The sequence below is a fragment of the Rhinopithecus roxellana genome, chromosome 13 (assembly GCF_007565055.1).
Source record: "Rhinopithecus roxellana isolate Shanxi Qingling chromosome 13, ASM756505v1, whole genome shotgun sequence".
Taxonomy (NCBI): Eukaryota; Metazoa; Chordata; class Mammalia; order Primates; family Cercopithecidae; genus Rhinopithecus; species Rhinopithecus roxellana.
Window position 1 is genome coordinate 10,846,603 of NC_044561.1, and position 27,332 is coordinate 10,873,934.

At 54.7% G+C, this 27,332-nt stretch overlaps 1 protein-coding gene across 3 annotated transcripts; it reads right to left on the reverse strand.

Annotated features, from left to right (window-relative positions):
- Window positions 1–1,142: 1,142 nt before the first annotated feature.
- Window positions 1,143–27,330, reverse strand: TOP3B (DNA topoisomerase III beta). Of its 3 annotated transcripts, XM_010381771.2 has the most exons (19): window positions 27,217–27,274; window positions 20,183–20,350; window positions 18,876–19,007; window positions 17,130–17,236; window positions 16,085–16,159; window positions 15,200–15,281; window positions 14,461–14,657; window positions 12,904–13,060; window positions 11,888–12,001; window positions 9,564–9,654; window positions 8,205–8,359; window positions 7,969–8,074; window positions 6,793–6,939; window positions 6,473–6,646; window positions 4,370–4,498; window positions 3,655–3,804; window positions 3,256–3,356; window positions 2,620–2,821; window positions 1,150–1,717 (listed from the first exon to the last, which is right to left on the reverse strand). In XM_010381771.2, exons 7-19 carry the CDS (start codon window positions 14,631–14,633, stop codon window positions 1,236–1,238), a joined length of 2,181 nt encoding a protein of 726 aa, XP_010380073.1. In that variant the 5' UTR covers window positions 14,634–14,657; window positions 15,200–15,281; window positions 16,085–16,159; window positions 17,130–17,236; window positions 18,876–19,007; window positions 20,183–20,350; window positions 27,217–27,274; the 3' UTR covers window positions 1,150–1,235. The 3 variants fall into 3 exon arrangements, with proteins under 3 accessions (XP_010380071.1, XP_010380073.1, XP_030770214.1); XM_010381769.2 differs by lacking the exon at window positions 15,200–15,281 and having other exon boundaries at window positions 1,143–1,717; window positions 27,217–27,330; XM_030914354.1 differs by lacking the exons at window positions 15,200–15,281; window positions 18,876–19,007; window positions 20,183–20,350 and having other exon boundaries at window positions 1,236–1,717; window positions 27,217–27,279.
- Between the last annotated feature and the right edge of the window lie 2 nt (window positions 27,331–27,332).

Here is a 27,332-nt window from a genome sequence, read left to right on the forward strand (position 1 = left end):
TCGGACCAGATTGGTTGGGGGGGACAGAAGCTCCGAAAGCACCCCCTCCTTCCTGAAGCCTGTACCTCTCAGACACATCCCAGGACCCACTATGTGGTTCCCCATGTCTCTGCGTATTTTCATTCAGCTCCAAGTAGCTCTCCAAACTGTGTTCCAGGGAACCCCCATGTTAACCTGTGAGGGCCTCCAGGAAGGGGGTCCAGGTGGGGCATGCTGGGTGGGCTCTGGGTTTCCTTACAGGAGCTCTCATATACGTCCTGGTGCGGCCTGGGAATCTACTACTGAGTTGGGGGGTGGTCTAAGTCTGAAACATTCCTGACCTGCCCCTCAAAGAAAGGTCCCACGGAACAGTCTGGAAAGCTGTTTTGCTGAGCTCCTGTCACCACTCAATGAGGCACGGGTGGAGTGTGGAGGGAGTTTCCAACACACAGTGGACACCGCACAGGTGTCTCTCCTCAGGTGGTTGGGGAGGGGAGCACAAGAAGGCACTGAGGTCAGAGGGCAGCTGCCACCAGCACCTGGCACCACAGGGCAGTCTGGCCTACAGGGTATTTTCTAAACCTGGCATGTGAATGGGTTCCATGGGGCACCCAGCTGCCTCTAAGACAATAAGGGCTTGTTGTGAGAATAGGAATTGCAGCAGGCCCCAGGAAGCTGCCAGACGCACACAGGCACCATGTACAGGGCTTCTCAGAGACGAGAGCAGGGGACGGAGAAGCGTGGGATCAAGAGGGTGGCCCCGAGCAGGGGGCTGAAGCAAAGACCAAGGGGATTCATGAGCCAGATCCAGGGAGGGGGTCTCCCAGCCCCGCCTGCTCCACTAGACTCCTCTCCTGCCAGAGCCATGGCTGTCAAGGCCGCCTTCCTTAAGGCATCAGGGCCACTGCTTGTGCACACAGCTATCATCAGCAACGCGGATTGAGACGGGGTGTGAGTGCAAACTGGATCTAGTCCCCAGGGCTCCAGGGTTGGGGCATCCCTACCCGTACTGCCAGGGTGTAGGGATAGCAGGGAGCACTCAGGGCACATGTGTGCAGGCTGAAGGGAGATGTATTGGGTTTCAGAGAGGGAAAGAGGGCCCCACAGGTGCCCAGAGACACAGTAACCCTCTGACATCGCTGCACCAGCAAAGGGGCCCCAGCTCTGGAGAAGATAAAATGCATTTTAATAGTTTGAAGTGCCATGAGGTGTCTGCATGGCACTACATACAGCCTGGGTGAGGGAGGACAGGGCCATCATACAAAGTAGGCGGCCAGGGCTGACATCTTGTCCTTGGGCCGTCTGGGGTTGGGCTTCCCAGGGGGCCTCCTGGCCCGGCCCCGCCCTCGACCCTGCCTTCTCCCTGGCCCACCACGGTGCATGGGGTGGCAGGAGGCTGCATGCTTCAGCTCCACCAGCTCCTGGAAGACGGGGTCACAGAAGACACAGCCCATGTGCTGCGTCTCGTCGCCCGGGAGTGGGGACTTGGCCTTGTTGAAGTCCACGTCAAGCAAGGCGGCCTCACAGACACTGCAGGTGTCGGCAGACACCCGCACGCGATGGGCGTTCTCGAAGCAGTGCGCTACCACGCTGCACTTGTTGCAGGCCACCCTCCACTTGGGGCCCGAGGTGGGGTCCAGCACCAGCACGCCGCTCTCGCATTCCACGCACTGGCCGATGCCCAGCATGCTCAGCGAGTGCTGGCAGGAGGGGTGCGTACACTCGTTGCAGCCCATGCCTGGTGGGAGAGGGGAGCCCCGTAAAGGCATGCCCACTGTGCCCACCTGCCCTCTGCGGCCTGCTCCCAATGCCTCAAGCTCCTGGATCCTTTGTCCCAGCAGAAGGAACTCTTCTTCGCCTCGCTCTTGGGGACAGCCTTGCTCATGCTTTGGCTCCTGGCTGCCAGTACCCCTGTTTTTTGCTTATCTGAAACCTCCTCAACTTTCAAGGCCCCTTGCTGGCGCCATCCCAGTGGGTTTCAGTCGACTCCATCCCCGCTTTGCTTTGCTGCCACAGCTCGTTACTGGTAATGCCACATGACCCTCGTGTCACTGGGCCACATGGGACTACCCTGTCAGCTGCTCTGGAGGCAGCAGGAGAGCGGGGATGGGGTCTCACTTTCCCGGAAGCATGGGTGCAGACTGACGCCTGAGGAGGCTCTCTGCAGAGCACACGGTGAATGTGGGCAGACACCTCACTCCTGCTGGTTCCTGGTCTGGCTTGGTGCTCTCTGTCCTGCATGCCTGGACACATGCACTCCCTCCTCCAGTAATGAGGACGAGGATGAGGATGGAGGACAGTGGTGGACGCTGACTGGGGGTGCCTGCTCACTGGGTGGGTCTCCCGACTGTTCCATCCTTTTGCTCACTCAGCTCCAGAGGGAGCACTGCACACCTGTGCCCAGGTCCTGAGGGTGGACTAGGGTTGCCTGCTCAATTCTGACACAGAGAGGGGGTAGCACCACTGCCTGAGGCCTGACCAGTGCCCCAGTTACATCCAGGGTCTCTCGTCTCAGTGCCAATGAGTGCAGGAAAGGCCAGGGTGAGGGGTCCCCTCAGAGTCCATCCTGGTGCAAGGCAGGGGTTGGCACTGAACAGAGACTGCTGTTACCCATGGATAGGAGGGAGTGGCCGCACTCACCTTTCTTCATGTCTCGGAAGGGTGGGTGGTTGTAGCAGTAGGGGCACAGTGGGTAGCTCTTGCCTCGAGAGCCTGATGACCACAGGACCAGCTCGAAGTCATCCAGAGGGCAGCGGAGCTCCTTGTAGAGCTTGATGGTGCCGTTCTGGGGGAGTGTGTAGGTCTCATCGCAGTGGGAGCAGTGCAGGCGGCTTGGCTTGGCCTACGGCAATGCCAGGCAGGGGGCGTGAGGGTCACTGGGGCCACCACTTGGCCTGCACCCCACTCCTCTCATAATACAAAATATGTAACCTGTCATGCAGAACCCGTGACACACTGCCAGGCAAGGAGCATGAGTCTCTGGCCCTTGTTCCACGCGTGTAGAAAAGGCAATTCTAAAATCTCTGTGCGTACGTTAATGCCCATGATGGCAAGTGGCATGGTGTTAGGGAAAAACGCACCACATGTATTTGCGTGGCCTAATGGCTGTGTGTTCTAGGGGACATGGGGACACTGGATATTTTTTTGGCAAGGCTGCTTTATGCTCATTCTTCTGTGACAACCAGGACAAAGAACATGATTCCTGCGTGACCAGCGATAAAGCTGAGGCCTACAGGGGTGAGGTAGCTTGCCTGAGTTAGTGTTCCCTGCACCTACCTGGATGTACTTCATGAAGCGGTGGCACTTCCCACAGCGTGAGAGGGGCTTGCCTGTGGCCGCCAGTGGCGAGAAAGACACCTCCATTAACTCATCCATGCCTGCGGGCAAGCAGAGTGCAGGAGTCATCTCCCTCCCAGCCTCCAGCAGAAGGCTCCGAGTATGAAAGGGTCCCTATAGATAGTGGTTTCTACTGCCCTGTGTGTCAGGGGCGCATGCTCCTGACTGTGTGTGGTGTTACTGCACCTGCTCTTTCAACCCAGCCAGGAGGTGTCACTGCCCTCGCCTATGGAGCCCAGATCTGGGAGCTGGTCCCATGTGGGGACCTAGGTCCCCAGGTATTGGTAGCGCTGACAGAGACACCCCTCTGGTGAGGGGCAGGCCGGAGGCAGACTCTACCAGCAATGGAGTCGACAAAGTAGTGGAACTTCCTCTTGAACACGTCCAGGGTATGGCCCAGGACCTGGCGGTAGTCGGCCTTGCCCTGGGCGATCAGGTTCAGCTGCTTCTCCACTGCACTGCGGATGGTGGGGAGCACCAGCTCTGCATCTGCAAGCGGGCAGGGGGCAGATGCTGCCCTGAGCACTCGCACCCAGGGCCATGCCACCCCCTCCCAGGCAGGGCTACTGCCCTGTTCACCTCTCCCGCTCTGGCCCGTCCTCCTGGCCTCTGCCCTGCCCACCAGTCCACAGCCTCAGATGGTTCCAGGCTGGCTCTTATGACCCCAGACCTTTCCTGATTTCCCACCTGGAAATCTCAGGCAGAGTGGACAGGGACGTCCTGTGGCTAGAACCACATCACAAATGAGCTCCAGGCCGCCCTCGGGCCAGTTCTGTGCTCTTCCCTCTCCCCTTGGCCCCTGGGGAACCTCCAGGAAACAGGGCTGAGGCACCTTTGCCTCCCCTTTTGGTTGCCTCACACACACTGAGCTCCCGCTCTGGGCAGGTCCTGGGGGTCCTGGGTCAGCGCCCCTTCAGCGGGTGTTGAGGGAGTGTGTGTGGGGCTGGGGGATCACTGCAGGGCAGGGGCCTGTCTGGAGCGGGCAGCAGAGCCAACGTCCAGGGAGAAGTCAGGGAGCTTCCGTGGGCCCTGGAGGCAGGACTGAGGAACTCACCAATCTTGTAGTAGCCGTGCACCAGGACGATGCCGAGGTTGGTGGGCTTGAGCCGGCGCCCACTCTCCACGGTGACGTAGTTGCGCTGGCAGATGTTGTTGATATGCACAGGGATGCTGGCATCTGTGCCTGCAATGTACAAGGCCCCAGGGTTCCTGGCCTGCCTTGGACATGCCCCATTGAACCATGTGCTGTAGCACCTGTCACGGGGCTCCTGGTGCTCAGGCCCTCTCACTGCTTCTGGCCACAGGAGGGAGGGCTGTGCCCTGAGCAATCCCTGCACTGTGCTGGGCACCAACTGCATGCATTTCATGTTCTGCCTTGAGAACACAAAGGCAGCCCTCCCTGCACAGGGTGCCTACTCCTGCTTTGCGGCAGAGACGACAGGCTCAGAGGTTAAGGAACTCTCCGAGGTCACAGCGCTTATTCTGCGCCTGGTAAATGTGACTTCTATGGCTTCTCCTGCCTGGATCCTGTGGCACCCACCTGCTCCCAGAGCCAGAGCCCCATTCCACCAGAACATGGAGGTGCTTACAAGCTCACTGCAGAGCTGCCCTCCGCTAAACTTGGACAGTTCTGCCCACTTCCTGTTTCCCACCTCCTCCCTCTCTGCAATGCCCGTCACAATCCCCAGGGCAGGCTCCCAGTCCCCAGGATTCCACTCTCTCACCCAGAGGAACTTTCTTGGCAGAGGGGCGCAGCAGAGGCTGAGGCATTCTGACTATGGCAGGTGCCAGTCAGAGGGGCAGAAAGGAGGCTCGGGCTCCCCACAAACTCACCAGCATTGGCAGGTGACACACACCTTCCCAAAGTAGCTCGGAGAGAATCTCACATGGGAAGAAACTGGCCTTCAGGGGCTAGGGAGCCTGCTGAGGGCCCATGGCTCTTGGCACGAGGTCAGCTCTGCACCCTGTGTGGCAGGCTATGGGTGGTGTGTGCCGCTACCACCCCAAGTCTGCCAGGCACCATGATGCGTGGTGTGGGCTCCTCTGCAGTGGCTCTGGTCAGGCCCTTTTTACACACTCCTGGGCGCTCAGTCACAGGGCCACCCTGACTACTCTCCTGTTGCAAAGGTAACACCAGAGCCCTCTTCACTGTCACAAAATTGTATTGCTGATTGGGTCTGGCTCACTGGCTAGCACAGGGCTGCCAGGAGCCAGTGTCCCATCAATAAGAAAGGGCAGAGGATGCAGGGGAGCAGAGCCCACACTCCACAGTGGGCTGAGGGCTATTTCAGGACCCTGGCAGGTGTCCTGGACCCCTGAGAGAAGCAAGCCCAGAGCTCTGCTCTCCTGCCAAGGTCGCCATGGTCACCAGGACCCCAGCCTGGGGAGACACTCTCTGAGAGTCCACCTATATGACCGCTGCTGGAGCAGAGCCTGGACACAGTGGCTGTGACATCCCACAGGCCTCCAGAGCCCGTCAGCCAGGGCAGTGCCACAGGGAATAGGCAGTGCCCAGCAGTATGAGCACCACCTGGGGAGAAGGTTCCGGCAGTGAGGCTGGCCCCCAGCATGTGAGACATCACTCACAGCCCCAGGCCTGGGGACTTGTGAGGCCACCTCTCCTATGAGGAGTATGTACTGGTGACTTTTGCTTTGATAAACTCCCCTGGGCTGCCCACTTTTGCATGGAAACTTCCTGGTCACCCTTTGGGGAGCCCTGTCCCTGGGACAGGCATTTCTGTTCTCTCCCAGGGAAGCAGCTCCTGTTAGATCTCATTTCGCTGTCACCTGATTTCAGGACAGACCAGGTTGGCTATGTGGACTCAGGAGACTGCCCATATGATTTCTATGAGTCGCTTGGCATCTGGGCCAGTCTTCAGCCTTGTGGGCGTTAGTCGGGATGTGCACATCCCACAGTGCACAAGGGCACATCTGGGCCTTCACAGGGAAGGCCAGGTCCTGAATGCAGGCCTCAGGAGGGGATGCCAGCTGTGGACCTGCCTGGCTGGCCACACACTGGGTCACCAGTTTCCAGACACCAGCCTGTGGACGGGTGCTGAGCTGGGCACACAGGGGTGGCGGGGCAGCTTTGTAAAAAGACTCAAAGCCTGAGTACTGGAGACAGAGCCGGCTCTGGGGCCTGGCCAGGCACACCCACCGATGCCATGCTTCTCCATGAGCGTGATGAGCTCAGCCTCTGTCAGATAGTCGGGCGGGCTCGTCTGCTTCTCCAGCATCTTCACCTCGCCCACAGGGAAGGTGTCGCCCCGCTGGCAAGTGGGCAGGCTCTCCTCCAAGGGCACGCTCTGCCAGGGCATGATCTCTGTGAAGCCTGGAGAGACATGCACCGCCACTCAGGGTCCCTAGCCTGGGTGGCTTGGGCCTCAGACCCTGGGCCTCCCATCCCCAGACACGATGTAGAATGTTTGTTTTGTCTGCCCGTGAAGGCGGGGAGGAAAGCTGGGCCCGCGGTGTGACCTGGGGAGAGGACGGTCTTCCCGGAGCAGGTGAAGAGCTCGGGCCCGATCCTGAAGGAGATGGTGCTCTGCAGGTACTTGCAGTCATGGCTGACCGTGGCGATGAAGTGTCTGGTGATGTACTCATAGAGCCGCCACGCGTCACCCCCTGCAATAGGCCAGGGCTAGTCAGCTGGGAGCCAGCTGGGGGCTCTGGTTGTGAGGAGCCCCCAGTACTCTTGCTCAAGCAGCAAGGTCCTGCTTACAGAGCCGCTGTGTGAGACACGCTGCAAATCCCGGGGAAGGAGGAAAGAAAATGTGCAGGAAGGTCGGGCGCAGTGGCTCACGCCTGTAATCCCAGCACTCTGGGAGGCTAAGGTGGATGGATCACTTGAGGTCAGGAGTTTGAGATCAGCCTGGCCAACATGGTGAAACCCTGTCTCTACTAAAAATACAAAGAAATTAGCTGGGTGTGGTGGTGGGCGCCTGTAATCCCAGCTACTCAGGGGGCTGAGGTAGGGTGAACTGCTTGAACCTGGGAGGCAGAAGTTGCAGTGAGCCGAGATCGGGCCACTGCACTCCAGCCTGGGTGACAGAGTAAGACTCTACCTCAAAAAAAGAAAAAAAAAAGAAAGAATATGCAGAGGAAGGGAACACAAGCCTCCGTACCTCAGTGGTTCCTTTCTGGCTGCAGCTTCCACCACCCTGCCCAACCTCCTGCCCCTGCTTCTGGCGGAACTGCTCTTCAGGCGTTGGCCTGTCCTTCCACTGTCTCGTGACATGACACCATTGCTTCAAACTCAGACTGTCCACAAGTGGCCCGTCTCTACTTGCACTGCTTTTCCTTCCTCATTTGCCTTCTCCTGGCACTCGGACCACTGGTACCACCTTAGGCCAGCTGGGAGGTAGGAGGTGTACCACCCCCTCCCCCATGCCACCACTCTCTGCCTTGGTTTCATTCATGTCCCCCGTCGTGTCTGCCCCTCGCCTCCCTGCAACAGCAGCTGCTGCCACCTCTTCACTCCTGTCCTGGCCCCACAGTAATGGAGTTCATCTTCCAGGTGGCCCCCCATCCCCACAGCCAGGGCAGGCAGAGGCTAAAGGAGCCCCTACATTGCCAACAGGGCCTGCAACCTTCACTGTCGAAGGTTGCCTTTCCCTCCCTGGAAGCACGCCGCGTATGGGGTGATAGCGGTACCTAATTCGGCCTCTGTAGCAGACTTCATGGGGGTGATGGGGGGATGGTCACCAGCGTCGTGGCCTTTCCTCGGGCGGTTGATACCTTCCGCTAACAACCGCTTCACCTGAGGGAGAGAAGACAGAATAGTCTGCAGCAGGGCTCGGCTGCCTGCCTAGGTTTGGCTGAAGTACCAGACCTGGTCCCAAGGCCTCAGTGACACAGACACATGCCGGGACCGGCCTGGCTCCACTCACCGTGTCAGCCCAGTAGGGGTGGTTGGCCTGCTGCCGCAGAGAGCCCTTCAGGTCAAAGTTCTCAGGGTAGTGGGTGGTCTCTGTCCGTGGGTAGCTGATGTAGCCTTGCGTGTAGAGCCGCTCGGCTGTCTGCATGGCGTGCTGCGGTCCCATGCCTGCGAGAGACAGGAGGCTCTCAGAGGGCCAGGTACGTGGGGACGGCCAGGTGCCTGCCCTGGCCTATGCACTGTGGCCTATGGACACAGTGGCTGTGACATCCCACAGGCCTCCAGAGCCCGTTAGCCAGGGCAGTGCCACAGGGAACAGGCAGTGCCCAGCAGCGCGAGCACCACCTGGGGAGAAGGTTCCGGCAGTGAGGCTGGCCCCCAACATGTGAGACATCACTCATAGCCCCAGGCCTGGGGACTTGTGAGGCCACCTCTCCTATGAGGAGTGTGTACTGGTGACTACACTTTTGTTTTGATAAAAACTCCCCTGGGCTGCCCGTTTTTGCCGTTTGGGCTCCCCCATTGTGGCCGGCCCCTCCTTGAGGGCGAGGGTGGCTCTGAGCAGGCATGGCTGGAGTGCAGAACTGCTGGCTGGGTGGACACCTGTGCCACACAGCCTTGTCTGAGGCTGAATCCTACACCCAGGATGGGCCTGATGGGAAACGCCGCTCACTCTACCCCACAGTGAATCCTCACGGGGCTCATGGCCATGGGGATGAGACATGGCCTTCAGAGCACCACTCCCCATGCACTGGCCATGGAGCCATAACGCCTCAGGGCTGGCTGATGACAGAGCTCCACGCAGCCCCATTTTGAGCCCTTGGGTGTTTTTGTCCTCACAGCACTTTGGGGCCACTGAGAGGGGCTTGTCCTGCTACTCCCTGACCGGCAGAGGCTGGCGCTTAGCTAGCAACCACTCCCAGCATTGCTGCCCTCTGAGGACGCTGGAGCCACCACTCTGAGAGGACACTGCCAATAGTTCCTTGTGGGGGGAGGCACCAATGCCTAGGGGCTGACAGCTGCCAGAGACCACCAGCTTTCCAGACACCCTCCTTGCTACTAAGGAGAAAAGGCTGAGGAGACGAGGCTGAGGGGCAATGTTCACACCAGTTCCTTGAAGGCGACATCTGGCTGAAGCCTCTCCCCTCAGCAGGGATAGCTGCTCAGAGACTTGGGATGTCCCCTCAGGTGGTGACCAACTTTACCACCTTTACAACCTAAGGAGAAGTGAAATCCTCATGAGGCTCAGATCCCCTCGAAGCCTCGGGTACCACGCTGCATCCCTGGGCACTCGCTGCTCCAGGCTGAACCTGCCTCCATGAACCTTCCTCAAGAGGCCTTCTGGCGACTTGAGAGAAATGTCCCTACATACCCAGAGAAGAGCTGGCCACACGCAGCATCTCCACGGTGTTCAGGGCCAGGGGCCTCTGCTTGGCCTTTTCTTTCCTGCTTGTGGCCTCCACCTGGAAGACAGGACAGTCAATGATTTGGAGGAGGATGAAGACACCACCATAGAGGGAATCAAGATGTGTGGATGAAGGGTCTGATTTCATTCATTTGGTCTCCCTGTTTCTCCAACTCATTCTTCCCAACAGTCTAAAGACTTGATTGAGTATTTATTCAGGACCAGGAAGGGAAAAAGAATGAAAATAATTAAAAAAAAAAAAAAAAATTTTGGCTGGGTGCTCACGCCTGTAATCCCAGCATTTGGGAGGCTCACCTTCAGGCGGGTGGATCACCTGATGTCAGGAGTTTGAGACCAGCCTGACCAACATGGTGAAACCCCGTATCTACTAAAAATACAAAAATTAGCTGGGCATGGTAGAATGTGCCTGTAATCCAAGCCACTCATGAGGCTGAGGCAGGAGAAATGTTTGAACCCAGGAGGTGAACGTTGCAGTGAGCTGAGACCACACTATTGTACTCCAGCCTGGGTGACAGAGCAAAACTCCATCTCAGAACAAACAAACAAACACACCAACCTTTTTTTTTTTTTTTTTAAGAGACAGGGTCCTGCTCTGTCACCCAGGCTGGAGTGCAGTGGCACCATCAGAGCTTACTGTAGCCTTGAACTCCTAGGTCAAGCGATCCTCCTGCCTCAGCCTCCTGAGTAGCTGAAACCACAGGCACACACCATCATGTCTGACCAATTTTTTTTTTTCAATTTCTTGTACAGACAGGGTCTTGCTATGTTGCCTAGGCTAGTCTTAAATAAACTCCCGGTCTCAAGTAATCCTATCGCCTCAGCTTCTCAAAGTGCTAGATTACAGGCATGTGCCACCATGTCCGGCTACTTTTTAAATTATTTTTTTTAGAGACAGGGTTTCCCTGTGTTGTGCAGTCTGGTCTCAAACTCCTGGCCACAAGTGATTGAATATTCTTTTCTGGAGACTTTTCTAGTGAAAGAGAAAACCTGAAAGATTGAGGAGTCAGAAGGGCTGCAGATGGAAGTCCTACAGAAGCCAGCATCAGCCAAGCTACAGGGATGGCAAGTGGGGCCCGTCCCAGGGGAAGTGCTGCTCCTTGCTGTGGGGAAGGCTGCTGCCTGCACCTGCCAGTATTGCTACCTCTTCTGCTTTTTCAAGAGAAGTTGGAAGGCAGAATTTTAGTATGAAATCTCATAATTTTTAAGTGCTAGTAACTATTCGGGAATTTGTGTAAACACCATACAGGTTAGTGGAGTGTATCCGTGAGCTGTGCTTGGTTGGGGTCCTACCACTACCTCTGCTGAACACTTGTTGGAAGAGACAACTCTTTGTTTTGCCTGTGGCAAAAACAATCCAAACAACTCAACCCCAGGCCCTTGCCCTTGTCAATCCCAAGCAGGCTGGTCATGGCAATGCCTTCTGCATTCCAGACCGACAGATGTGGGTGGTAACACAGAGGCCAGTTGTTATGTGCAGCAGTGAAGCTGGGCTCCCCGGCGTGAGGCCCAGAGGTGGTAACAGTGTCTCTGCAGGAATGTGATCAATGCTGACAGCCTGGAGCAGCTTTAGAAGTCTCAGATGCCTGAGACGATGGCATGGCGGGCAACAGGGCACTCAAGGAATGCTGGAGAAGGACAAGGAGAAGGTGGCTAAGGAGGCCAGGCTGTGTTTCGATGGATCTGGTAGCTGTCACGCCTGTAGCATGTTTACTTTAATAGCCACAGATGTGGCCCCACCCGTGCAGCCCGGTCACCTCGCCCTTTTTCTAACAGCCAAGCAGCATGTCCTTTCAATTCATGGGAACCCTGAGTAAGAAATATAATCCCATAAAAGCACGCAAGCTGATTGAAATTGGAATCCCAAGCCTATCCCCTGCTAGCTGTGACCTTGGACAAGTTCATCAATTTGCACGTAGGTCCCTCAACAGTTGTCAGCTTGAATCTCTGTGTGAGATGGAGTCCTGCCAGACAGAGGTACTGCCTAGTGGGTCACGTGGAAAGGGGAGAGTGGAAGGGGTCTGACAAGGTCACAGGCATGGACAGTGCTTGGTATGGAGCGAGCATGCAGTACACTGTGGCTATTGCATTGGGCAGAAATATGTTAGGAGTATATGGGGGAGTAACCTTTCGGCTTTCCCAAAAGATGTCTGTGTTTTAGAAAGGGGGAGGAAGACATGGCCTAGGATCACAGGCTGTTCCTCCAGCGGGAGGCATCCAAGGGCCACCCTCACCCAAGGCAACTGTGATAGGTGTGGGTGGAGCAGGCGCACCTGGGCTTCCTTCTCCAGCTTTGTCATGTTTAAAAACATCTGTGCAATCTCCCGGTCGAACACTCTTACTCGGTCCCAGTCCAAAAGGAGAGATCTGTCTTTGTCAGTGTTAACCTGCAGGAAAAAGCATAAAGCGTGAACGCACAAGAAAAAGTCTCCAGGTGAGCCCAACGCCAGGAAGAACCAGGACAGATGAAGCTGTTCCTTGTCTGGGAGCAAAATAGCCCTGGCTCTAATGGCTCACAGCTGCACCTGTTCAGGCAGGCAGATACACAGGCTGACATCTGGCCCTCTCCACCCCGTGCCCTGAAACCAGGCAGTCAGTCTCAGGAAGGCAGCCCGAAGCGGAGGCTGATGTGTCCTTAAGAAGCACATGAGCCCCTACTTCTCACACCACCCCTGCCTATCCCCAGTGCCTGGCTGGTGGTAGGTATGGCCACCACCGGGGTCCCAAGCCCCATGTCAACCAGAGTAGCTCCAAGACAGGGTCTCACTGTGTTGCTAGGCTGGAGTGCGGTGGCACAATCGTAGCTCACTGTAGCCTTGGACTCCTGGCCTCAAGCAATCCTTTTGCCTCAGCCTCCCAGGCTGTTGGGATTACAGACATCAGTGACTGTGCCTAGCTGTATTAAGTCTTACAGTGAGCTTCCATGGAAGTTTTTATTTGAAGAAAGGGTTCCAGGAATTTTAAAAAGTTTGAAAGTCAATGGCCTCAGTCCAGTGCTTGGACCTGACCACTGCAGCCACTGATTCATGTGGGGTGACCTCACCCTGCACTGCCAGAGCTGAATTCGTTCCCACTTATCCAGATTCAGCACATACAGGCCCAGTCTCTTCCCACTGTCCCCATGAAGGCTGGGGTCCCTCAGCCCTGGGCACCACAGACCATTTCCAGGTATAGCTGTCCACAGTTCTGCCCTTAGCCCGGGGCCTGCCGGCTGATGATGATGGAAGACTCTCAGAATCCATGCCCCAAACCCAGAAAGCCCCAGCATGCATAGAGAAAGGCAAGGAACCTTGGCCTGCAGCACCCAGTAGGTCTCTGGTTTGAAGGACTGGATTTTATCATGTCTCTCCACACAGAATCCCAGGGTTGGAGTCTGACACGGCCCAAAGGAGATAAGAGAGCTGTCTAAATCACCGTATTTCCCCTGGAAATATTTAGTCTGAAACCTAGAGGGAGTGGAGAGAAAGATATTTTGGTCACTGATTCACTCAAGACACTATTATGGCCACCCATGTGAGTCCAGCCCAAGGCCGGGGTGGTGCATGAGGGAGGTGGCACCAGGTGGTGTCCCCACTTAGAAGCCAGTGGGAGCAGAGTGGGCATAGCCTTAGGGAGGATTCATGTGTGTACATGGGTGACAGAGCCAGTGAGAGAGTAGACAGAGGTTTCTAGTGTCTCGGGCCAGGGAGCCTTCTATTCTATCTACCGCACACTCTCCTCAGGACCCATAAGCACAGACACACTTTATCAAGCAGGGCATAGGTGATCTCTGCCAGCTAAACAAACAGTTTTCGTTTTTGTAGAGACAGGGTCTTGCTGTGTTGCCCAGCAGGAATGCATTAATGGGGATTCACAGATCATTGCAGCCTTGAACTCCTGGGCTCAAGTGATCCTCCCACCTCAGCCTCCCAAGTAACTGGGACTACAGGCTCATGCCACCACACCCAGCTAATAAAAACAAAATGTTTGGACAGGCACAGTGGCTCATACCTGTAATCCCAGCATTTTGGGAGGCTGAGGCAGGCGGATCACCTGAGGTCAGGAGTTTGAGACCAGCCTGGCCAACATGGTGAAACCCCATCTCTACTAAAAGTATAAAAATTAGCCAGGAGTGGTGGCGCACGCCTGTAATCCCAGCTAGTCAGGAGGTTGAGGCGTGAGAATCACTTGAACCCAGGAGGCAGAGGTTGTGAGTGAGCCGAGATTGTGCCACTGCACTCCAGCCTGGGTGACAGAGTGAGACTCCGTCTCAAAAACCAAACAAACAAAAAAATACATTTTTGTTTAGCCTGGGCGCAGTGGCTCCCATCTGTAATTCCAGCACTTTGGGAGGCCAAGGTGGGCGGATTGCTTGAGCTTAGGAGTTTGAGACCAGCCTGGGCAATACAGTGAAACCCTGTCTCTACAAAATACACAAAAATTAGCCAGGCATAGTGGTGCACACCTGTAGCACCTGTAGTGGAAGGCTCAGATAGGAGGATCTCTTGAGCCTGGGAGGCAGAGGTTGCAGTGAGCTGAGATTGTGCCACTGCATTCCAGCCTAGGCAACAGAGCAAGACTCTGTCTCAAAAAAATAATACTTTTTTTTTGTAGAGATGGGGTCTTGTTATGCTGCCCAGGCTGGTCTCAAACTGCCAACTTCAAGCAATCCTCCCATCCTGGCCTCTAAGTGCAGGGATTACAGGTGTGAGCCACTGTGCCCGGCCTTCTTCAGGGTTGGTGAAATCCTCTGTTGTTCATCCTGGCTCTGGGAGGCCTAGGGGCCCCCGAAGGGGACCAGCAGAGGCAGGTCTCTGGCTGAGGGAGAGTGAGGGTGTGCTCAGGACTCCGTGGGTGTGGCCAGCACCTGGTGAATGCACAGCCGATTCGCAGGTCCAGTTCCTGGCGAGCATCCACTGAGAGCGCCTCGTTGTGGTCAGGCTCGCCCAGGCAGGCCATGGCATTACAGATGTCTGTGTCCGTGATAGAGCTAAACCTGGCCCGGAACACGGTCTTCTCACCACCATGGGCCTTGTTCATGACAGGCAGAACAGCATCAAGAACCTGGGGGTGGGGAGTGGCCAGCTGTGACCCACCTCCCAGATCCCTGCCACAGCTCCCCACCCCACTGTGAAGCCTGGCTCCTTCCAGGAAAGAACACGTGTGCTCAGCCCCCTCTCCTGCCCCTGCCAGACCCTCCTCTATCCCCCTGGCTTTCCAGAAGCCCTGGGCACTCCACACCACCCCACCACACGACTTCCTTTACTCCCATCTAGAAACATATTCGAACACTCCCTTCTTACTCCCGCCCTCTCTCTTCTAAGCCTCGGCTTTCATCCCCACCAAATCAGGAAATGCTACTGCCAAGTACACGAGGGACCTCTTTGTCCCCAGACCCATCCCACATGACCCAATTCCCTGCGTTCTAGGAGGGAGGGCTTGGAGGGGTGGGTGGAAATTTTAAGAGGCTGAAGAAAAGACAGGGAAGGAGAAAAGAATGAAGGCGAAAGGAAATGGGCAAGAGCAGGAAGGCCACGAGTGGTCCCAGCTTGTGGTGGGGGCAGCTCGGGCTAAAGCACAGCAGGGGTCCTGGAGCCGAGACTCACTAGGAAGGCGGTGCAGTGGGACTAGGGTCGCCGCCGGAGCCTGGCCACGCAGCTTCCTTACTGGGAATAAGTGGCTTCATTTCTGAAGGGAGAAAGCCCCATGAGCTGCCCCCATTCTCCACTCCCAGATGCAAAGGCCCCCAGGGAGGAGTCGCCCTGCAGGGGAGGAGGGAATCTGGGAAGAGACAGAGTGTGATCGCATTTGCTAAGGGTGCTGTACTGCAATGCCAGGTGCCTGAGCTCTGTCTCACTGACCAGCTCTTGAGCCACAGGCAAGAGCTGGGGGTACAGGAGCACAGGGGCGACCCATAGGGAACAACAGCCTGAAGGGCACCAAGTGAGACCAGCAGGCATGGCCACTGTGAGGGCACCATGGTCAGGGCAAGCTTGGGGCATAGGGTGTGCACAGGGAGCTGCCACCTGCTTCTCTGCAGGGCTCCTGGGGTTGGCTGGAGGCGGGAGGCATCCTGGGTGGGGCAGGAGATGAGCAGAGCGAGGCCTGCAAAAGGAGCTCAGTGCTGAGGTCGGGAATCAGCCAGCATCAACCCAAGGTCCCTGAGAAGTCACGCTGGGCACAGGATGCTGAACACCAAGCTGCCCCATGACAGTCCCATTCTGAAACCTGCATCCACCCAATTTTGCCCCTCCTATGTTCACTCATACTGTGCGGCCCCAGCAAGCAGAGGCACAACTGACCACCTTTAATACAGCCTATGCAGTTAAAAACATCTATGGAATTTCAAAATAAAGGGAGGTGAGAGGTGTTTTTAAACCAGGACAGTTTACTCCCTCCTTTGGCCCCAGGAATGGTGTGACTGCTGGTGTCAGTTTGGGGCTGGCGTCAGAAAGGCCAAAAATGAGGACCAAACTGAGCCTCATACTCACCTCAAAGCAGATGTTCTCCCCTTCCTTGTCGCAGTCCAGCCACAGCACGATGTAGTCGCAGCCTCTGCCCTCCACCTGCCACACAGCACACATTCACATGCACCTGCTGCAGACCCAGCCCGTGCCACCTGCCCCGTGCTCCTATCCAGGACAGGGCTTGGTCCCAGGCCCTGAACCTCAGCTAGGAGGACTGGTACCTGGGCTGGGTAAGGAGCTGGCTGTGCTAAGGCTGGCTCAACCAACAGAAAAGAATTGAATTTATAATTGATGTTTTTTGGACCAAAAAAAAAAAAGAAAAGTGTAAGTGCAACATGATCTTAAACCCCAAAACTGCCCAGAAAAAGGGTTCCAATGAAATAACCCTAAATGAAAACAGCAGTTGTCTTGGGTAATATGATTATGAGTAATTTTTTTGTCTTTCTACTTATCTGCACTTTCTAATTTTCCATAATCTGTATGCATTTGTTTAACAATTAAGGGGAAAAAACCCCCAGCCAAACAAGCTATTTTTTTTTTTTTTTTTTGAGATGCAGTCTCGCTCTGTCGCTCAGGCTGGAGTGCAGGGGCGCGATCTCGGTTCACTGCAAGCTCTGCCCCCCCGGGGTCACACCATTCTCCTGCCTCAGCCTCCCGAGTAGCTGGGACTACAGGCGCCCGCCACCACACCTGGCTAATTTTTTTATTTTTAGTGGAGATGGGGTTTCACCATGTTAGCCAGGATGGTCTTGATCTCCTGACCTCATGATCCGCCCACCTTGGCCTCCCAAAGTGCTGGGATTACAGGCGTAAGCCACCGTACCCGGCCCAAACAAGCTATTTTAAAAGCAGAAGGCCTGCTCTCCAGGACTGAGGGTTGGCAATGGCAACAGCCTTGTGTGTTGGGGGTGCCTGCAGGTGCCTCGTGGGCCAGCAGGGGGCACTCACAGAAACAGCTAGCAAAGGCCCCCCTGTCCAAGGGGGATTAGGACTCAAGCAAGGGTGGCCAAGGACAGCTGTGGAGGGTGGGGAGCCCAGGTGTGCTCATGCCCAGGTCAGCCCCACGCACCTGCAGGAACTTCACCATGTTCAGCTTGGGGTTAGCTTCTTTCTTCTCCGTGGGAGCTTGGCTGAACAGTTCTGCGGGGTCCACCTTGTCCCATTTGTTGTATTTTCCTACAAACCAGTCACAGTGACATTGAGTCACACGTCACAGTTCACAAGGGCTCAACCTCCGAGACCCTCATAACCCCAGGACGATGTTGGTTTCTTCCCACAAATGAGGAGGGGAAAGTTTGGAGAACAATTTGCCCAGGGTCATCATGATGATCAGAGGCAGAGCCAGGATGTGAGTTCAGGCCTCTGGTAACCCCCTCCCATCCAGCCTCCTTTCTGCTCGGCTGCTGAGCTGACACCACACTCCGGCCAACCACAGGAGCCAAGCAAGCTCTCTGGGGGCTGCTGCTCTGGCCTCACTTCCGGGACTTTCCCTGTGGCTGGGAGCATCATTCCTGGGCTTTGCCTGAGCACTGGACCCCACCACTGGTGTCTTCATTGACACTTCCAACCTGAGTTTCTGGAACTCCATCCTTCTACCCAGCACTCTGTGGGGGCACACATGTGCGCAGTCATTCCTGTTAAAGGACCCATCTTTTTGAGCCTCATGCCCAGCACATTTACCTACTCATCTACAGAGGCCCAGTTCTTGCATGCTCAGCTGTCTGGCTTTCTTTTAGGCCCATTTCTTTTTTTTCTGAGACAGGGGTCTTCCTCTGTCATCCAGGATAAAGTACAGTGATACGATCATGGCTAACTGCAGTCTCAACCTCCCAGCCTCAATCCATCTTCCCACCTCAGCCTCCCAAGACTACAGGTGCGCACCACCACGTCGGCTGATTTAAAAAGATTTTTTTTTTTTTTGTAGAGACAGGGGTCTCACTATGTTGTCTAGACTGGTCTTGAACTCCTGAGCTCAAGCGATCCACCTAGGCCCCATTTCTTGCATCCTGGGAGAATGGGGTCAGACAGAGCCAAATTCAAATCCCAGCTCCCCACCTGCCAGCTGGAGATAAAACTTGGGGTCCAAATGCTCACCCACACAACTCAGTCACCATCCTTGTCATCACTGTCATCAATGAGCAACAAGAACAAGGGCGGAGGCTTTGCCATGTGCCAGGCCCTGTGCCGAGTGCTCTGCCCTCACTGTCACACTGAATCCTTACAGTCTTGGGAAGAAGATGGCATTGCTGTGAGACCCATTTCACTATGAGAAGTGTAAACTCACAGAGGCTGTCAGTACCCTCGTCTCCAGCCAGTGAGCCGGCAGAGCAGGGGGAAGAGCCTGGATCAGACTCTTGCCAACCACACGGCCCCATACCTACACCCAGCAGGTCACTAATACCAGCACTTCCAAGGTAATTGCTAACAGTAACAATATAGGAATGACAACGACAGCCACCAAATGACAGACAGACGATGGTCAACTCGGCAACAGCAGCAGCCTTCTCTCAAATGCCTGCACAGGTCAAGCCCTTCCTAAGATAGGTGCTGCCACTTTGTCTACATAGGACGGTGCACAGGGAATGCAGTAACTAGGGGGTGCTGCTATGATGGGGACCCAGGGCTGAGCTCCAGAGCCTGGGTTCTGGGTACCGCACCCAGGGACCCTCTCATCACCACTCCATGATCTGCTGGCCTTATGACTCATGGAGTTGGGACAAACTTCCCTGCCTAGAGGAATCTCCTGGCTTCAACTGGACCCTGGCCAGTGCCATGCAGAACTCCCTTCTGTAGGATGAAGGGTAGAGGGGCTTACCCAGGAAATCCAGGGTCATCACGTGACCACATACAGACGTCATCTTGAAGCGCACTGGCTGGCCAGCAAAGGTCCCAGTGTACTCGTGGACCGAACAGGCCCCGTTCAGCCCTTTATGTGAGGACAGGCTCCCTGGGGATGAGGAAGCACAAAGTGACTGGCTGCTTCAGCTGAGCTGAAGACACTGTGGAGGCCCCGGCCTCGATGCCACCTCCCAGAGGGCCAGAGTCCTTCCTCAGAATGGTGAGTGACAGCATTCTGCAGACTGCTGAGGGTAATTGGGCACTAAGAGATGGGATGGCACTCAGTGAAAACAGCATCTGCCAACAACCTAGCACAGAGCACTCTTGATGCAGAACCCCAGGCTGCCAGGAGCCAGGGGCAAGAAGGCAGCAGTGGGCTCTTTCTTTGTATTTATGTTTTCACTCTTCAATTCCGTTTTTGCCTCACTTCATTGAAACGTTATTCGTTTACTAAAATGGGACTCTAGATCAACTCTAGGTTACCAGGGACCTTCTAATTATTGAATTCTCACCCTCTCCACTGACCACACTCAGCCGTACTTTCTCAGGTTCTGGGCACCGGGCACCAGTCACCACTTTTGGGCCTCCTGTCCTCTGCGGACCATGCCTTCTCAGCTGAACGAGGGTCTCTTCCCCCCTCAACTGCTGGACCAAGGGGAGGTCAGGTAGGTGCCTGTCATTTCGGGGTACCCAGCATCCAAAACTCTTCCTATTTGGAGGGAATTCAAAGATGGGGGGAAACAGCACCCTACCAACCACCCCAGTGGCCAGAGTTGGGGGTGAGTGGCAGACATTCCCTCTCCAGCTCCCTGGTGTCTCAGTAGTGTCTGTGGCCACAGCTCAGTCCATTGGCTACTCTGGAGTGACGTGAGGTCCATAGGACAGTGGGAGTATCCAGGGGTGATAATGCCTGGGGCAGAGCCTCATCAGACCTCAACTGGGGTGTGGTCCTGGCTGTGTCTCCTTCCGTCCAGGGCTGGTTTCTGCTACCTGTACCTAACAGCCCTGCCAGGCCTGGCATATGGACAATGACTGTCCTTCCACTTCATTGTAAGCTGTGCCTTGTGCCTTTTGGGAACCCCAGCTTTGGCACACTGCCAGGAATGGAAGCAAATGCACCCCACTGTGACATACTGAGATGCTTCATTACCACCTGCTGACCCGAACCAAATCTACCCCAGTCAGGGTGGAGTCACATTAGGAAAAAGAAATGTCCTGTAACACATAAACGGCCGTGCTTACAGACCAAAGCAAGAAAGCTTGCGCGGGGCTGGTTTCTCCTACCTCTAGAGAGGATTTTGGCAATTGACTGTGCCAAGGACGGCTTTTCGGCAACCATGAGCACAGTCTTCATCTTGTCTCAGCCCTTTACGCTCCAGTTTCGGGGTACTGGCAGTGAAAAAGTTTAGACTCCACTCTTCTGCAGCACAGCACTATTATCAATGCTGACCCCTAAAGAGAAGAAAAGACACTCAGGATAGCAAAGCTGTCAAAAGAACCTATACCACTACAAGGAAACTCACTTTAACAAAGAAAAAACAAGACCAACCTGAGGCAAGAAGAAGAAAAATTAGGGAATTAGGGACACTTGAAGACATCTGAGATAAAAAAACAAAAACAAAACTACCAGGTCAACTGAAGTGGCTAAGATGATCCTGAGAATCTGGCTCCTTAGGTCAATTTGATTCCTAGATCCATGCTAGGAAGATGCCGGGACCTGGGGATCTCCAGTGATGGGTCAGGCCAGGTGGATGCCTGGCCCTCCTCTCTGGACTGGCTCTTCCACCTACAGGTGGACTCACCTGGAGAGAGGAACCATCACGGCCGAGAGCAGCACCACCCCCTCAGCTAAGCACTTGGATGCCCTGGGACACTTTACAAAATGCAGATGTCCAGGCTGGGCTCCCCAGGTCCTTCTGATCCATGATGGGCCTGAGACCCTCTGGCTAGTCGGTCCAGCACCAAGCAGACATCAGGGCTCTGTCACATCTATCTCCCACCTATTCCACTGCACCTTTTGCTTTGCAGGCCATGCTCTGGCCAAATTAAATCAAATATCATCATCTAAACAAACACTCACTTGAAGCCTCTATGCCTGCGCTCTCCTGCCTGAGAGAAAGCTCCACCAGGCCTGGAGGGTGCAGCTGGACGGCCCACAGGCCCAGCTCAAGTCTCCCAATACCACTGGCAGGATAAGTCAGCCCTCCTGTGCCCACGGCTCTGTGGCACCTGTGGCTAGGCGACCATTCCAACCCACTCACATTATGCCATCATCAGCGACTACCTCACCCCCGAAATAGGACATGATGGGCTTTGTTCTGAATCACTGTTGGTCTTTGCAACAGCTTTCTGTGCCTGACACATGACATTCAATACCTGCTAGCCAAGTAAAAGAAAACCACATGAACCCTTTTTGTTTTTTCAATCATTTAAATGTAGCACTGATGTTTATAAACATAGCATTGTATTAAAAAAAGACAAAAAGACTTGTATTGAGACAACTGGGAAACCTGCTGGGAAAAAAAATAAAGTTAGACTCCTGTTTCCTAACTCCCACTAAAACCGATTTCAGATCTAGCAAAGGGTTGAGTAGAAACAATGAAACCAGAAAAATATTAGGAAAAACATGTGCTTTTAAAATAAATCTCATGAGCCGGGTGTGGTAGCACATGCCTATAGTGTCAGCCACTCAGGAGGCTGAGGCAAGAGGATCGCTTGCTTGAGGCCAGGAGTTCAAGGCTGTTGTGTGCCATGACTACACCTGCAGATAGAACAGCCACTTCACTGCAGCCTGGGTGACAGCAAGACCCCGTCTCAAAAAAAAAAAAAAAAAATAAAAGCAAAATAAAATAATCTCAGCATGAAGAAAAACAACCACCTAGATGGGCATGGTGGCTCACGCCTGTAATCCCAGCACTTTGGGAGGCCGAGGTGGGCGGATCACTTGAGGTTAGGAATTTCAAACCAGCCTGGCCAACATGGCAAAACCCTGCCTCTAATAAAAATACAAAAATTAGCCAGGTGTGGTAGTGGGTGCGTTTAATCCCAGCTACTTGAGAGGCTGAGGCAAGAGAATTGCTTGAACTCAGGAAGCAGAGGTTGCAGTGAGCCGAGATCATGCCATTGCACTCCAGCCTGTGCAGTACAGTGAGACTCCATCTCAAAAAAAAAAAAAAAAAAAAAAAAAAAGGAAAGAAAAGAAAAACAACCACGTAAATACCTTTGTGGCATCATGTCCAACAACACTCACGGAAGAAACTCAGAACTATAATGAGCTTGTGCTTATCATATAGGGAGAGACTCAAAGTCGTTGCACACACAGCAGACGAGGGTATGGGGAAGCTAAATGGGAACAAACTCTATGTGCAGCAATTCAGCGATCCCTCTCAAAGTACAAGTGCACATCCCAGCAATTCCACTCCTCAGAATGAACGTAATAGTCCAGTTATTTATTGAGCACCTACTACATGCTTGGCCTAGTCCAGGATGCAGGGAACACAGCACAAAGCAACACCAGGTCCTGCCTTCCCAGAACGCGTGCTGTAGTATGGGAGCAAGGGAGGGACAGGGCAGGGCTGGGTGACACGGGGGAGAAGAGTCCAGGCAGGAGCAGGGTAGGTGAGGTCCTTGGGGAGGAGATGGCTAGGCACAGCGGCTCGTGGGGCTGAGGGAGGGAGCAGGTGTGTAGAATGTGGGTCTGCTCTAGGGTGCTGGGAGGCAGCAGAGGGTTTGTATAGGTGTAGGATAATCTGACTTCAAGTGTTAAAGGGACATCTCTGGCTGCCACATAGAAGAGGATGACTGGGCCCTGGGTAGCAGTGGTGGAGGCTGTGAGGGAAGTCAGAGTCTAGGCAGACCTAGGATGGGAGGGACATGGGAGAGGGAGGGGAAGGTGAGTCAAGAACGATCTGAGGCAGGGGCTGGGCATGGGCTCACACCTGCCAAGGGCTCACATTTGTAATCCTAGTGCTTTGGGAGGTCAAGGCAAGAGGACCACTTGAGGCCAGGAGTTTGAGAAAAGCCTGGTTAACACAGTGAGACCTCGTCCTTACAAAAAAGCAAAAGGGACAACCCATGGCTTTGGCTTAGGGATGACAGGAAGGGAGACTTCAGGTGTGTTAAATGTGACCTGCCCATTGGACAGCCTGGGTGGCCTGGAGGAGGTGGCAGCAATGTGGAAGAAGCCTAGGCTGGGGGTCGGGAGATGAGGAGCTAGCAGGGTGAGTCAGGAGGGGTAGGGTCCCGAAAGCCACCAGAAAGAGCACTTCAGGGCAGTCATCAGCACCTGTGGGACCCTGACAGGCCAGGTGAGATGGCAGCTGAGACCTGACCATAGGGTCTGGCAAACTGAGAGCCGTGGGTAACCCTGATGGGGCCATCTGGTGAGTGATAGAGATGAAAACTGCATGGGGTGAGCTCAACAAAACCTGGGAGAGGGGAGAAGGCTGGTGCGCTGTCCCCTTTTGTTTTAGGATGGTGGCTGTGCCAGCATGTTCTCCACTGATGGGACTGCTCCAGCGAGAAGGAAAAGAGAAGCTGCGTGCAGGACGGGAAGGAACTGCGGGAGTGATGGCCTTGGGAGGGCGAGGGGCAAGAGAGGCAGTCAGTCAGCATCCAGATGGTGCAGAGCTGCCACAGGGCTGCACTTCTCTTGGTGGAGGAGGAGGCATGGTATGGCTATCCACTGAGGGAGAACAGGGGGTGACACTGCGGGCAGGCCCACAGCAGAGGAAGCACTGGATTTAGTTAGATGGGAGAGTTCAGGTGAATAGGAGGGAGAGGGAGTAGGGCAGGGTTCTAGGGGAGAGATTACGATGACAGAACCTGACTCTGAGCTAGGTGAAGAGGGAGGTGAGGGTTGGGGAGGGTCCACAGAGGGTGTGCTCTGTGGGGTCCAGGAAGCAAGGCACTAGAGCAGGAAGCGAGAGTCAAAGAAGCAACTCCCAGGGGGTGGGAGGCTCAAACAGGAATTACAGAGGGGCCCAGGGTAGGCATGCTGACCCAGGGAGGGCAAGGGCTGTGAGACAGGTGGAGAGTGAAGTCACCCGGGGAGAGTCACAGGAGTCAGTGGTGGGCCCTGGCAAGACTGTCCATGTGGACTCTGAGTCCCCAGGAGGCAGGACAGGGCAGCGCTGGAGTGGACTCAGGCTGGGCACGGTGGTGCCTGTGATGAACCACATCACTGGGGAGTTCTCTGCAGCATTATCAATCATGATAAAAGATTAGAAACAAGCTGATGTCTGTCAACAGGGAGGTGGTTAAATAAAAGCATGGCATTCTCTGGCCGGGCGCGGTGGCTCACGCCTATAATCCCAGCACTTTGCGAGGCCAAGGCGGGTAGATCACGAGGTCAGGAGATGGAGACCATCCTGAATAACACGGTGAAACCCCATCTCTACTAAAAATACAAAAAATTAGCTGGGCTCGGTGGCGGGCGCCTGTAGTCCCAGCTACTCGGGAGGCTGAGGCAGGGGAATGGCGTGAACCCGGGAGGCGGAGCTTGCAGTGAGCCAAGATTGTGCCACTGCCCTCCAGTCTGGGTGACTGAGTGAGACTCTGTCTCAAAAAAAAAAAAAAAAAAAAAAGCATGGCATTCTCTACAGTGGAGCATCTGGCAGCATTAGAAAGGAAAGCATCTGCTTGGTACATACTAATGTGGATCAGATCACTGAGATAAATCATGCTAAGAAAGCTGGGCACATAACGATGTGTAAAGAGCACTGCCATCTGTGATCACACATACGTGCGCACACGTGTGCATTTGATTATGAAGAGGCAATATGTCTGGATAGAACATAAAACAAACAGTCCAAGCAGTCACCTGGAGTGGGTGTTAGGGCCTGGAGGTCAGGGCTGGGGAGGCCTCACCACATTCTCTTTTGTACCTTTTACATTTAGCACCTGGACCCAAGTGACTGAGGGACAAGAACTAAGACAGGGGACTTTAAAATAAAATAAAGCCAGAAAAATAAAGGAGGGTTGGAAAGGGCATTGTTCAGAAAGGATGCCAAAGGAACCTCCTTCACTAAAGGGGCTTCTGCTGCTCGTCATGCTGTGCAGGGGAAGAAGTCTGAGGTTGGCCTTGGGCTGTCAACCTTGTTCCCCACTTAAGAGACCACAGGACCACAGTGAAATCAGTAAGCTTGACCAGAAAGCTGCCCCAAATAAAATGACAATTTGCTTTTTTCCTCAAAATAAGTAAGTGGATGTTTCCCCTAAATACACAACCATCCCAGAGTGAAAGAACCGAGGCCTTGTGGAATGATGGCACTGTCTGCAGATGCGATCTCCAGCCCATGACAGCTCCAGCTGCATCTCCCACGGCTCTGCTGCGCACCCACCTTTCCTCCCCATGTGCCAGCAGGCTTCAGCCTAGGCCACTTTTCCCCCTTAGTCTACTTGCTCTGACCCCTGCCCCTCCCCCTCCTGAAGACTGCATCTGGCGTCAGCCATCTGTCTCTCCCACAATTGTCAGGTTCATTGCCATATTTCTGGCACCCAGCATGCATTAAATGCCTGCTGAGTGAATGAATGAACAACTTAAGGTGGTTGTGAGTGGCCTCTGCTCTCTGTTCTGGGGAAGTTTTGATTCTACCAAAATCAGAGGCCCAGAAGTGAGGTTTAAAAGAGACCTAGGTACTCCCCTTCCCTCACCCTGGGAAGCCAGAGGCCAAAAGGGAAAACTCGCAGCAGAGGCGGATTGTTCTGTGAGGGTGTGAGTTTCCCATCTCTTCCAAAGTAGGAAGTTTTGTCTTAAAATGTTTCCTCAGATTTTCTCATGTCTATGCCACAGAGTAGCCAGCAATTATGTATGACATAACGAGGACACACCAGGGACCAGGCAGTCCTGCCAGCATCCTAGGCAGGGACTGTGGGGTCAGAGAGACCAGATTTCCAGTGGCTGGACTTGGTTGTTCTAGAGCCCGTGCCCCAAGCCTGATCCTGCCCTGCCTCTGTGAGCATTCTGATGGAACAGCAGCCCAGCTTTGCTTCCCTGAAGCACTCACCACTACACCTGGTACAGCCTTCATCTACTTATTTGGCGCGTCTTACAGCTTCTAGAATGTAAGTAAGCAGCACGAGAACAGGGGTTTTGCTTTCTTCATTCTCATGGTAAACAGACGGTGAGCAAATACTTTGGGAGGCTGAGGCAGATGGATCACCTGAGGTCAGCAGTTCAAGACCAGCCTGGCCAACATGGTGAGGCCCGGTCTCGACTGAAAATACAAAAATTAGCCGGGCGTGGTGGCGCGTGCCTATAATCCCAGCTACTCAGGTGGCTGAGGCAGGAGAATCACTTGAACCCAGGGGGCGGAGGTTGCAGTGAGCCGAGATCGCACCACTGCACTCCAGCCTGGGCGACAAAATGAGACTCGGTCTGAAACAAAACAAACACAAAAAAAGAAACAAGCAGATTTAGCTTGGGAGTAGGCCTAGCAGTGGTCTGAATAGCATTAAAATTCCTAGGATTTACTACCTCAGTAACTTTACCAAATACTTCTAGAATCAGGAAAAGAGGGAAACAACCATTTCTTAAGCTCCTCCTTTGTACTAGGCACACCATAGTTACAAACACGATTCAGTCTTGCCAACAACCCCATAAGGCAGGTGTTGTAATTTTTTAAAACCGTGAGTAAATGGAGGTTCAGAACAATTCACACTAGTGTCAGGTGACCTTGGCAAAGGAATCCCAGGACTGGCTAGCCATCAAGACCAAGTTAGGCTGGCCTCTCAGGTCCTGTTTCCAAAGGTGAGAAGATAAAAAGGCAAGACGAGGAACATCTTACCTTTCACTTCTGCGAGAAATTATTGCCCCTGGATTCCAGCTAATTTGTTCACAAAAGTACCCTACTTCATTTTCAGATAACAGGTCAGAGAACCTGGGTGCCCTCAAAACCCATCCAGGGCCTAGGGGGCGGCGAGTGGAAGCTGCCTGGGCGTGTACTGCACCGATCTGGGCCCCGGCGGCTGCACAGCCTCCCTCAGCCTCAGTTTCCCTACCTGTGAGACTGGGACAGCAGACCTCACCTCAAATTGCTATGGGAGGGTTCGGAAAAAAAAAAGTATTAACCACAGCGCCTGCTCCCTGCAGGCACAGGGCGGGCCCATCTCCAACTCCCTGAACCCCTACAGCAAGCCCCGCGGGAGAGGATCACCCCCGCCAGGGAAGAGGCAACAAGAATGCAGAGCCCGGTCCGGGCCCTCTCCCAAGCTCGCAGGTCCTCCGCCGGCCAACGTTGAGGAAACAAGCCAGAAAAAGGCCTGCGCTTCCCGCCTTTTTGAGCCGCCAGGCGAGGGGCCCACAGCCCGCCGCTCACCCGCAGCTACACCTCGCATCCAGCTCCGGTCCTTGTTCCCGGGGCGGCCACCGGCAACCCCTACTTCCGGGTCCAGCCGCTTCTGGAGTCCCCGCGTCCGGTGTGCCAGCGTCTAC